Here is a 13,198-nt window from a genome sequence, read left to right on the forward strand (position 1 = left end):
AAATAATTTTGGAATTTAAAAAAATTTAATTTGAAAAAATATTTTTTAGAGGATCAGTAGTCAAAATGCACATTTTTGAAATGGTTCTTGTAATTCACTTTATAGGGTTGGTGCCCCAGGTGATCCCTAATGGAGCACTAATAGTGGAATAACTGAAATAATTATGGAATTTGAGAAAATTTAATGTGAAAAAAATTATTATTGAAAACATTTTTAGATGATCAGTGATGAAAATAGAAATTTTTGGAATAATACACATAATACACCAAATAGATTTGGTATCCTATGGGGTTATTAATAGAATACTAAGAGCTGAAACAATTTTGAAATTCGAGAAAATTTAATTTGAAAAAAAAAAGGTTTTTTAGAAAATATTCTTTAGAGGATCAGTAGTCAAAATTAGCATTTTTGGAATGGTCATGTAATACATAACCTGAGGTTCGTACCCCAGGGGCATTAATAATGGGATAACTGAAATAATAATGGATTTTGTGAAAATTGAATGTGAAAAAAAATTGGGTTTTTTAAAAAATTCTTTAGAAGATCGATCAGTGGTGAAAATGTATTTTTTTGGAATGGTACACATAATACACCAAATAGATCTGGTATCCCAGGGATTTCTTATAGTACAATTTTGGAATTTGAGAAAATTATTTTGATAAAAAGATTTCTAGAAAATATTCTTTAGAGGATCAGTATTCTAAATGGACATTTTTGAAATGGTACATGCAATACACTATATATGGTTGGTACCCCAGAGGATCCCTAATCTAACACAAATAGGGGGATAACTGAAATAATTATGGAATTTGAGAAAATTGTATGTGAAAAAAATGATTATTGCAAAAGAATTTAGAGGATCAGTGGTGAAAATAGACATTTTATGGAATGGTAGACGTAACACACTATATATAGCCTTGGTTGCCAATGGGTGATGCCTAATGAAGCGCTAACAGTGAGAAGAACATTTTATTTCACACATTTTTTTTTTTAAAAATTCTTTCATTCTGTAGTCAATATGAATAGTTTTGGAATACCAACATTTTATTATGACTACAGTAGCATTAAGATCTTCCAGCATTGAGTTCAAATCCATTTAAAAACCAATGAAAATTAAATATTGTTACGAAATTGTAATCGAACAGTTTCTAACGGCTGGTTTCAAGTTGTTTCACAACATTTCTATTTCTGGAGACTACTAATTTTGGACAATCTGGTTTACCGGCCGATTAACAGCAATTAATATAACTTTGGACATTATTAATATAGCTGTGGAACATACAACATTGAATAAAAGCTTTGATTTGATCATTGTAGAAATAGAACTTTCATGAAGCTACTGAAAGGAAGATGGCGCCGTGTATAAATAATTGCAGCGGTTGCTGTCGGTGTTTATTGGATCATAGGCGTTATTAGAATTAACATCAACTTCATTACCAGTTTATTCTTATACATTTTACATGATTTTTTTAATAGATGTTTCAGTTGCTAAATTAGTTTATTCTTATTTACCATTACAGGCAATAACTTTGGCTAAAACATGTGAAGCAACCACAGAAATGAGAGAATGCCGTTCACCCAAAGACTGGTCTTTGTTGGCTTTACAAAATACTCGTACGGGCAAGTCACATTATTTGGTTATATGCAGATGTCCAGATCACTTTAAAATGGGTAAGTAAACTATATAAATACAATCAACGAATTATCAACAAAGTTTTTGAACAAATCCAAAATAAAATGGAATTTTAGGTCAAATTAAGAAGTGCAGAATTAGATAAAAGGGAATTTGCATGGAATCTTAAATTAATAATTTTGTTTCTTCTTTCTTTACAGAGGGTCCCATGGCTCATGATCAACCCACATACGCCAGCGTACCCGGTATACGTGTATTCGGTATGATGTGTGTTAAACCTGGCTATTCCATACGCAAACCCTCGGCTCAACCACCCAAACGCTATCAATTGCAAAAACCTTTCTATAGACCAGGCTCACAAACTGCCTTTGGCCAAAGCAACCTTGGTAATAACAAAGATGCCTACGGCAGACCTTCATATGGTAGCAGTTCCTCCTCACAAAGTTCCCAAAGCGCCTCTTCTTCCTCAAACTTTAATGCAGCCCCTAGCAATAACTATCACGGAGCATCCGATTCATATCAAACGCAACAAGGAAATTATCAATATTTAAATAGACCCGAGAGCATATCGTCTGCTTCCTTCAACAGCAACAACAATAACTATAATAATAGACCCGAACCGGTTTCTATAAATAATTTCCCAGGCGCTGGCTATGGCCGTAATAATGAACGTGAAGGTGATGCCCCCATAGAGGCTGCCACCGAGGTGGATAATAAACTATTGATCAATACCTCAACACAGGCGGCCGAAGAGGCCAATACCACCTTAAGTGAAGACACTACCAAGACGGAGGAGTTGAAACGTGAAAAGAGATCGTTAAGTGAAAATACCATTGATCCCGATGATGATGTACCCGAATTTCCCTGGGATCGTGTTATAGAATTTGAGAAAACCGTAGTCTGGGATTAAGTACAGATCAAATGAAAAACTATAAAAAGCAACTAACAGGGGTGTAGGTAGAATTTATAAATCTAAAAATAGAAATTTCCAAGTAATTTTTAGGGGTTAACAAAGGATTTTTTTTTTTAAATAAAAAACCTTAAAATTTAAAATTTGTAATATTAAAAGAAAACAAAATAACTGTGACTGAATTTAAACAAAATGCAAATCAAATCAATTTCATTTAGTAATTTTTGTTTGTTTATAAGAAATTTGTCGACAGATTTCATTATAAGTTAAAAAAAAATCATCATATTTATAAATAATAAAAAAAACAATATTAATTTAATTTAAAATTTTAAGTTAATTTTAAGTTATTTAAAAACATGATCAAAGAAAAATATTACAACGAATTAATTAAATAATTGCAATATTTACCATAATATTATTATAATATTATTTAATTAATTTGTTTTTATTTTTCGTTTTTGCATTTTAACGTCGTCGTATTTAAACAATCATTAAAAAACACATATTATATTATATAGTAATTTAATATAATTAGAGCTATTTATTTTTAACAATTGAAAAAACAAAAAAAACAAGAAGTAAAAGTAATTTATAGAAAACTGAAATTAATAAATTTATTGATTTTAAATTAAAATATTGATTTATATGTGAAATCAATCCACTATTTGATTCAAATAATTTGTACACACAAAAATTGTGTGTTTATTTTTTTCTTTAAATAATAAGCGGCATTTACTAGACTTTAAATTAATTAATTTTATAGATAAATAATAAAAAATAATAATGATAATAATATTTATACAATATATTTATATTTAATATCGAATAAACTAAACGAAATCATGTAATAATTGCATTTGCAAAATTTTATTGTAATAAAATTTATATTTATACGAACATTTTTTTAATAAAAATAAATCTTTAGAAAAATATTTTCGAAACAATTGTTGTTATTTGCAAATACGCTCATTTGAATCAAGTGGTTCATAACTCCATAAAAATAAATTTCGAGTTAAATTGCTTTTAATTATTGAAGTGATTTTATAAGACTAACTTTGATTCAAAGCATTTTTTCAAAAAGTTAAACCAAATATATGGTGGTTGACAAAACAATCGAAATTTTTCTATCGTCTCGAACGCGACATTCATACGCTTTTGATATGAAAAAATAAAGAAATCTGAAGAATTTATTTTTCTTATCTACATTTTTCGATAGCAAATTTGTTTAGTGAAAAAATAGGATTTGTCAATTAGATGTTTCCAAAACATTTTAAATGAAAATGGTATCCCGAACGCTACAAAAAATAGAATTAGTTTTCGACTGCCTCTAGAAAATGTAAAAATCAGCGAATTGGAACATAATTTATGACTTAAATATGCGGAATTTACAATAGATGGCGTATCTTTTGAATACGATTGTTCTTTTTAACAACATGTATGTCATTTTGAAGGGTACATATCTGTCATTTATTCTCACTTAGTTATTGAACATTAGTGTAAACAACACTATAATGTTACGAATATTGTGCCAACAAAGCGTCATATGCGGGAAGTTTTGCTTTACTTTGAAAAAAAGTGCCGCTGAAGGACACCGATTGCTAACCGAAGCTTATGGTGAATGTGTTCTATCGGTTTCAACGTGCGAGAGATGGTTTGTGCGGTTCAGAAGTCGTGATTTTGACACGGAAGACAAAGATCACCCGGGCCAGCCAAAAAAAGTTTGAAGGCCAAGAATTGGGTGCATTACTCCATGAAGATTGTTGACAAACTCATCAAGAGCATGCAAAATCATTTTTGCATACTTGCAATGAAAAATGGATCCATTATGATAATCCGAAGTGTAAGAGATCATACGTGAAACTCGGACAACCAGCAACGAAAATTTGGTACTTTGGTTCTTCTCGAAATATATATTAAACAATAGTGGGGATAGTATACAACCATGGCGGACACCTCTCGATATTAAAAGGCTTTCCGACAGTACTCCTCTAACCTCGATTTGTACTAATGGTTATAAATATGGATTTTAATCAATCTTACGTATATTGGCCTGAGTCGTAAATATTGTTAAACTACGTTTTATTTAACAATATATTTTCTATGGAATTGAGATCTGGGCATGGGGCAGGCCACTTCGAAACACGTATGTTTCTCATTAGATTGTAACTAATAGATCTGTATTCAATTCCAGTCATTTAGAATCTTTTATGATATGAATTGAACCCAAATCTGGTCATGAAAAATAGTAATACACCATCGTCAATTTGTGTACTTGAGATCCAGTCTCTTTCCCTTAGGTCGTCTTATTGTTATCCTATCACTGCATTTTAAATTGTATTTGGATGCATTCGAAAAATTCTGCCTCGGCCAGTTTAAATGTCCTTTGGCAAATTGTGTACGAACAGCACGGTTTTTTTAGCAATAAGTAGTGGCCTAGTTCAGACCGAAACCGAACCTAACCTAATATTCGGCCAACAAATCAATATTCGGCATAATCCGAAACAAACCATCTTAAATTGTGTACTTCATTAATCTTGTTTTTTCATATTCAAATGATAAATTTATTTGAGTGAACAGTTTTTAAACTATGCTTAGTCATTTTACAATAAAAAATACGCTTTTGTCTTCTATTAATTATATTCAAAATATGTTTCTACTTTAAAATTCCATAATTCGTGCAAATTTTGACAGAATATTGGTATTAGGCCTATTTTTGGCATAATCCGAAAGCGAATATTCAGTCGGACTTTCGCTATTTTCCAATTTTAGATTATTGATAATCTCCCGGGGAGTAATTTTTGAGAATTTCTGAAACTCTTGTTTCAGAAATTTTATTGTTCGAATAAAAATACAATCATTTCTTTATTGAAATAAAATAAATATTGAAATGAGATAAAGCAAGACGCGTCGTTTTTTTATGTCCTTTGTTTGAAATTAACATATAGATTGAGAAGGCGTAAATCCCACTTTGAATTATAAAAAAAAATATCCCAGATAACATTTAAAATATTCGAAACTTACCCATAACTTCAGCATTTACCACTATATTACAGCTGTACATAGGACTGACTAAACGTTGCGGTTGATTTTGGAAAGCTTGACGACAGGCTTCTTTAGAAGCGGTTAAAACTTGACCTGCAAATAAATATAAACAAAAATTAATAATTTAAGCTAAAATTCAATTTAAATCAATAACTCACCCGAAAACGGACCATATGCCTTTGAATTCAACTCATCTGAAGCCTCAACAGACCACTCCAGAACCACAAAACAAACACCTTGCATGGGCTCTTCACACAAAGGACCAGCCGAGGTGGTCAATTGAAAACCATTAACAAAGGAACTATTATAATCACGTCTAACGTCTGATTTTTTAGTTGCCTCCATATCTTCGCAAGAATTTACTAAAGGCCACCAAAAACTAGGATGCTCATAATCGCTTAAGTTAAGCAATATATTAGAACCGCAATGACGAGGCCCCATGGACCATATACGCTCAATTAACTCTTCGTTAGAGAGTGTGGTTAAGCCATTCGTATCGAAGTCTTTAAAAGCCGTCGAAAGTTGCGACTTTATTTGCTGTAACAATTGTTTGGATTTTTCCGATACATTAGAGGATTTGGCAGTACTGGAAAATTCCTTAATAAAGGCTTGATATTTTTCTATTATATCTACTACAGCTTGAGGCAAAGGCAAGGCTATAACTTTAAGTGTGCACAATTTATTAAGCGTTGGCATGGTGACAATTTTCTTAGAAATATCTTTATCTTCGGAAGTTTTTACTATGGCCTCATTGACCATATCGAATGTAGCTGCTGGCACTATGGTCTCACGGAATGATACAATAGGTTTGGAGACATTTACTTTAATTTTGGCATAACTTTCTTCCAAATCATGAACACATTTCTCAACATGAACTTCTCCCAAAGTTGTGATGACATGTTCTCCCGTTGGCTCTACCGATACCTGTACACAAGCATCGGCTTGATTGAGCAGTTTAAGTCCTTTAACGAGTTTAGGCATTTCGGAAGGATTTACCGGTTCTATGGCTACACGGAATATCGGTGTGGCCATGACACTAAGTTCACTAAAGGAGGTGCAATACATGGTGTTGCTTAAGGTGCTGGTTTTAGCAATATCTTGTTCTAGGCCTCCTATGCCCACTATATTACCCGCCGGCACTTCATCCAGAGCCTGTAATTCACCGCCCATGAATAGATATAAATCACCAATAGTGACCTCACTTATGTAGGGCGAATCCAAGGAAAGGGAACTATTTAAAGAAAAGGGAAAGAAAATTTTAATTATGTTTATTATACAGATTTCAAATTGTCACACTCACTCTTTATTTCTGGGATCGTGTTTAGGTGCCAGATTATACAATTTCATGCCTTTTTTCAGTGTACCACTAAAGATTCGGGCAAAGGCCACAAATACATATTCAGGCCTTTCTTCTTCCTCCTTTTTATCTAAGGCCTTTTGTTTTTCATCCTCCTCTTGTTTCTGCTTTTCTTCAGTAGACATTTGTTCTACTCCAGTCGTAATGCGTTCCACCTCCGTTTGAGTTTGAGCTGCCAACTGTTTGCGTTCTTCAATACGTTTGCGAACTTCATCACGTCTGGACTGTAGCTCTTGATCGGTTAAACGTTTTGGTTTATTTTGTGGCAGTTGTTTTATATGTACTGGTGTCATTTTCGAAACAAACACTATAATATTTTCAGATTGAGCATCACATTTTCTGAAGACGTCTTTTAGAGCCAACGATTCGCTGGCATAAGTATTTAAATCGACATTTTCAGGATAGAGCAGACGTTGAGCTCTGTCTTCGTTTATACTATTTGGAGCCGGCACATGTTTTACCACCATCTCCAAAATTGTGCGATCAATGGGTAGCCATTGACCCAAGACGGTTCTTATTTGGGCTTTAGGATCGCCAATCCGTAAATCACGAGCTAACAGTTTAATGCCCAGTTTTTCGGCGATAACTATTTGTAATGTAATGAAAATGAAATACATTAGTATTTTGAAATCATTTAGAAGTTAAGATGAGATTATTTTCTATCAAAATGGAAATATCCTTCGGCTTAACTGTCATTTATCTCAAGAACATTTTATCGTTATGGAGACAGAATTAGAAATCGATTGATATAAAAAAACCTCAAATGTCTTAAATCGTTAATTTTATAAATCTTAAAATTTCAAACAAAAACAAACTATTTTAAATAACGTCCGATTGGACTAATATTTAAGGATCTACACGCCGATTTTAGGTTTTTCATATAAATATCTATTTTTGGTGGAAAATATAAGTGATCACAGATAATCGTCCTTTTATCGATTAAACTAATATTTAAGGATCTGCAGCCGTTTTTAGGTTTTTCATATAAAAATCTATTTTTGAAGGAAAATATAAGTGATCACAGATAATCGTCCTTTTATCGATTGGACTAATATTTAAAGATCTACAGCCGATTTTAGGTTTTTCATATAAATCTCGATTTTTGGTGGAAAATATAAGTGATCACAGATAATCGTCCTTTTATCGATTGGACTAATATTTAAGGATCTACAGCCGATTTTAGATTTTTCATATAGAAATCGAATTTTGGTGGAAAATATAAGTGATCACAGATAATCGTCCTTTTATCGATTGGACTAATATTTAAGGATCTACAACCGATTTTAAGTTCTTCATATAAATATCGTTATCGTTAAGTTATCACAGATAACCGCCCTCTTTTCGATTGGACTTGGACTTAAGGGTTTTCATATAAATTATAATTAGGGGGCGGATTTTCATGCATTTATTATTGGAAAATATGCGCCTAAAATATGCTTCAAAAAAATCAAAATATGACCTAAAAATTTAAAAAATATGCACTTATATTTTTGAGCAGAAACATAAAATAATTAAGTATGGATTTCGAAATGTCTTAAAAATACACAACACTGTTGCCAGCAGTTAAAATTCTTTAAATTATACTAGGAATTAAACAATTAAAGTTTTAAAACTATTTTTAACATAACTTTTCTTCTAAAAAATTATGGATATTTATATTACTTGTAATATCTTGGTATAAATACATGTTTAAAGCCAAGAGCTCTATATTGTGACTTTCCCTTTAAAATCATCAATATTTTGATCGTGCTGTAAAGTAGCATCCAACCTTAATGTATATCTCGTCAATTGGTTAATTTATACATCCCATGTAATCTAGCATAAAGACAATTGTCACATAAGTGTCTCAATGTAATCTATAGTGTAGAGACTTTAAACGTTAAGTGTGTAGTGTATTTGTCTCTAAGTTATCCAAAATCACTAGTTTACGACAGTCTCGTAGAACTGCTTGGAAATGACTGTCAGGAGCGGTTACTGTGTAGGTAAAGTTACAAAATCTTTCGATAACGAAATCTCTTATAAATGAAAACAAATATGAATGTTTTCGACACATTTAATGAATTTTTGATACTTAAAAAAACTAAACTTTTTTGAAGAAAAATGTTTTGAAATGATAATTTGCAATTACTGACTTCTAATTTTCAATCGACTAACTTCTTTCTCGATGTCGAAAGAAGTTAGTCAATAAAATTTACTGCTATTTCTATAACAAATTCAACAAAAAAAATTTTGTCGAAACATGTATTGCCCATTAACGACAAAAAATTATATTTTTATTAAAAATTGGCATAATATGCATATAAATATGCATTTTGAAGTAAAATATAAAAAAATATGCATTATCAATAAAATATTGAAAAATATGCACTAACAAATCGATGCCATTTTGCAGCAAAATGTGCGATTCGGATAGATAATTAGTCTACATTGTATTTGGACGTTCGAGAAAAAACATGCATTTGCATATAAATCCGCCCCCTAGTTAGAATCGTCTTTCTTTCGATCGAACTAATGTTTAAGGTTCTACGAGAAATTTATCCGGAACATTCTCTCCCTACTGATCCTACTCGTATAAACATTGGGACATTTATGCCACTAATTACTGGAAAAATATTTGATGCATTAGGCATTTTAAAAGATGATACTAATCAATTGATTAAGGTTGTCTATGAAACTCTTTAAATAGCAACCAATCCGGGACTATATCCGATAAATTGATGGAACAATCATTTATTTGGTAAGTTGTAAAGTTAGTAATTTATTATATTTGAAAGTCCTTATTCATATCACTTTTTAAATTTATCAAAGGTTTATAAAACAAATTTTATGGGATTATTAGTTCTGTAGATTTCAATAAACTCATATTTATAATTTAAAATGATTTATACAATTTACATTTACAATTATAACGGTAGCGGTATTTTAGCGGTAAAGGTTATTACAATTATTTCGAATTTATTATATACAAATACTAAATAAAATATATTTTTATAATTTATTTTGTACATATTTAATTTTTTCAATAAATGTAAAATATATCAATTACTTGTCAAAATATCAATGAAACTGATACAAATTTAATTTAATTGAAACAAAGCTAACGGTTGCTTTGAATGATGCGTTGCCAACTAGATATACTAGTAAACAGCTGTGTTTTGTTTATCAAAGTAACAACAATAACAATGCTATCGATTATTTTCAGATATGACATCACTAACGATAATACACAAGCTCGAAGGGGTGAGAAAATGAAACAGCTGACGATTGACTCATGTTTTGTAAATATATCCGCAAAAAATACTGGACAACAAAAACGAAACAACATCATAAAATGCTTAAATATGTCGTATACAATACAGGAAAAAATTGGAATTATTGATCTATTACAAACGGAAAGAAATAACATCTCCATTTTATATCAACTGGCCAAAAGTGTAACCAAAAATGCTATAGACGTGCCCACGGAGTTAGGTGAGTTAATAATGAATTTTTTTTAGTAAATTTATAAAGAATGTAATTCCTTATAGATGCCTTGGATAGTATATTTCTGCACATACCGGATTGCACAACACTTTTAAGCAAACGGCTGATAACCAAGGAAATTATCTTCAGATATTTACATAAAAAGAAAGTGCCGCTAACCGCGGACTTTACCAAAACCCAACTGGTTAAAAGACTTATAGATTATTGGTATCAGAGTTATGCCTCAATGCACACACAAAATGGTTGTACTGCTGTAACAAACTACAATTCAAATCAACAAAATACAATTTCCACAAATGACCATTTATCGTCAGCTGCTACGTCTACACATTTACAAGAACCCTCTGAATTTCCCATACACTTGTTGGCTCGCAAATTTTCCGAATGGTTTTTCGAGAATTATAACAAAAATACTTTAAAATTAAACGACTTTTGGTTGGATGCTTCATTACTATTGCAAATAACCGCCAATGATGGTATAGACGAACATATGTGTAATGATTCAGAAAGTATATTGCAAACACTTGTGGAAACCCGTGAACGTTTTGGTTTTTATTTTAATCCCAATCTTACACATGCTGGCGTACAGGGTCGTATGGATGTGCATGGTTTGGTTTTGGTATTGACCTGTGGTACGCTACACACTGAAAAGGATTGCGTTGGTGTATTTGAGTGTGTATTTGGGCTTTTAAGAGATCCATTTGCCGAGAATAATTGGAAAACGAAAAATATAAAATGTATTCTACGCAGTAAAGGAGCACCAGTTATGCCTTCGCTGGAAGAAAGTGACACTTTAAAGGAGGCTTTGGAATTACCTGTGCCGCAAGGTGAATTGACATAATAGCTTAAAATCTCTATAAACTTCTGTATAAACATTACTCTATTTAAGTAAATAAATGAAAAGTGAAAAATATAATAAAATTAAATTTCTGAGGTTAGAAAAAATAAATTTTCTAAAAAAATTATCTATGTTTATTTTATTAATTTATGAATATTTTTGTTCAAAATTCTACAAAAATCAAGGTTTAGGTATTTATTGGTCTATATTCTATAGATTATCGCTTTGGATATTAAAATTGGTTTAGCACAAAGGTTCGAAAGAATTAATTCTTAAATAAATGTTCGAAATCAAATTAAACTGTATTCTATAAAGAATTCTATTAAAGCTTTCAGTAAGAATTTACAAAAAAATATAAATTTCTTAGTACTGAAAACAGATTGAAACATACTGAAAACAGTCAGCCATCGACATTTAAATGCAATGCAAATTTTCAACATTTAACTGATTGTAACTTTAAGAAATTAATTATTAGTAACCTAAGATTTTAGATTCACATGGTCTACAGATATAAGCCACAGACTTTTCTTATTTCGAAACCCAAATTATATACAATCCATCTGAATTCTGTTTCAACGATACTCCAAACTTGTTAATGTTTCTCATAGGCCACTGTTCTTGACGCAATATGTGTGTATTTTATAAAATACTGCCGTAAAGCCTATATAAAGCCTTTTTGTCTAATTGATTTTAAATAAATTTAATTTCAAATAAGAATTCTACAAAATAACAGAACTACAGAACTTTTCTAATAAGATTTTTTTAACCAAAAATGTTACTCTTTCCCTTACCTGGTATTTTATCTTTATCCTTGCGCACAGCAATGGTGTCATACAAACTCCAAATGTTTTCCAATACAAACTGTACAAACATAGGCTTCTTAGCCTTCTCTTGGGCACCAGCAATGGCACATTTCTTCTTAGCATTGTAGAAAAAATCACCCCACAACACCTGTTCCAAGTCTTCGGCAGACATTTCCAATTTCTCGGCATAAGTGGCAGCAAAATCTTTGACACCAAAAGCCCAACCATCATAGGCTGAGCAGAATACAACATTACCCAATGCTGGAGAAAAATACAAATTTGAATCATCACTGTCTTCCAAAGCGGATTCATAATTATCCTTATGCGTAATATCCTCTTTGCCTAAGACATCCGAAGCAAATATGCCGCCCAAAACGGCATTGACTTGTTCCAGTACTTGTGTAATATGAAAATAGGCATCCAAAGGTGTCATTTGTTTCTCCATAATAAGACGATCGATTTTATTTAAAACCAATACTGGTTTTAATTGCTCCACATAAACTTGTTGCAAACAGGCTCTAGTCTGTGGGCATACACCTTCAACAACATCTACCACAACAATGGCGCCATCACACAATCTCACCGCCGTAGAAACTTCACTGGAGAAGTCAACATGCCCAGGTGAATCTATTAAATTCACCAGAAAGTTCTTATGATCAGCTACACTTTGATAGAACAACGAAATACTACTGCTCTTCATGGTTATACCACGCTCCTGTTCATCTTCACGATTATCCAAATAACGTAATTTTCCCGCCATGCGTTGGGAGATAATTCCATTACTGGCCACTAGCGAGTCGGCCAACGTAGTTTTGCCATGATCAACATGAGCCAATATACAAATATTGCGCACGCGTTCGATATTTTTTTGTAAATTTACTAAATCCTCGGTATCGACGATTGGCATTTTTAAAAACGTTTATTTTAACACTTATTTAAGGATAAAAGGAAATACAAAAACACTCACGAAAAAAGGCGCGAAACTAATAAACAAACGTCTTCAACGGACGCGAATTGTAAACTTAAAACACAAACTTTACTTATAGTCTGATTGTACGTACCGCACGTGTGAAACTGTTTTGTTTACGACTGTTCATGAAATTATATTGTATCAGCTGTTTTTTGTTTATAT

General features: G+C 31.6%; 3 protein-coding genes across 3 annotated transcripts in view; 2 read left to right on the top strand and 1 right to left on the bottom strand.

Annotated features, from left to right (window-relative positions):
• dsx-c73A (doublesex cognate 73A) overlaps positions 1-2,577 on the top strand; it is a 90,538-nt gene extending 87,961 nt beyond the window's left edge. Inside the window, exons 4-5 of the mRNA XM_065505471.1 lie at positions 1,521-1,671; positions 1,834-2,577. Of these exons, the coding sequence (XP_065361543.1) occupies positions 1,521-1,671; positions 1,834-2,543 (861 nt within the window). The 3' untranslated portion in view covers positions 2,544-2,577. The remainder of the gene's footprint in view (positions 1-1,520; positions 1,672-1,833) is intronic.
• Positions 1-13,089, bottom strand: part of LOC135953297 (elongation factor-like GTPase 1) — a 328,020-nt gene extending 314,931 nt beyond the window's left edge. Inside the window, exons 1-4 of the mRNA XM_065503116.1 lie at positions 12,055-13,089; positions 6,886-7,528; positions 5,744-6,816; positions 5,565-5,678 (exon numbers count right to left, since the gene is read on the bottom strand). Of these exons, the coding sequence (XP_065359188.1) occupies positions 5,565-5,678; positions 5,744-6,816; positions 6,886-7,528; positions 12,055-12,973 (2,749 nt within the window). The 5' untranslated portion in view covers positions 12,974-13,089. The remainder of the gene's footprint in view (positions 1-5,564; positions 5,679-5,743; positions 6,817-6,885; positions 7,529-12,054) is intronic.
• On the top strand, positions 10,220-11,390 carry LOC135953299 (uncharacterized protein C3orf38 homolog). Its single transcript, XM_065503118.1, has 2 exons — positions 10,220-10,413; positions 10,470-11,390. The coding sequence occupies exons 1-2, from the start codon at positions 10,284-10,286 to the stop codon at positions 11,264-11,266; spliced, it is 927 nt and encodes a 308-aa protein (XP_065359190.1). The 5' UTR covers positions 10,220-10,283; the 3' UTR covers positions 11,267-11,390.
• Positions 13,090-13,198: the final 109 nt, after the last annotated feature.

Source organism: Calliphora vicina, chromosome 3 (genome assembly GCF_958450345.1).
Source record: "Calliphora vicina chromosome 3, idCalVici1.1, whole genome shotgun sequence".
NCBI classification, from domain to species: domain Eukaryota; kingdom Metazoa; phylum Arthropoda; class Insecta; order Diptera; family Calliphoridae; genus Calliphora; species Calliphora vicina.

Coding starts and splice junctions, on each gene's coding strand:
- LOC135953299 (XM_065503118.1), top strand. CDS start 10,284: ATGTCGTATACAATACAGGAAAAAATTGGAATTATTGATCTATTACAA. Junction 10,414..10,469: donor AGACGTGCCCACGGAGTTAG/GTGAGTTAATAA, acceptor AATTCCTTATAG/ATGCCTTGGATAGTATATTT.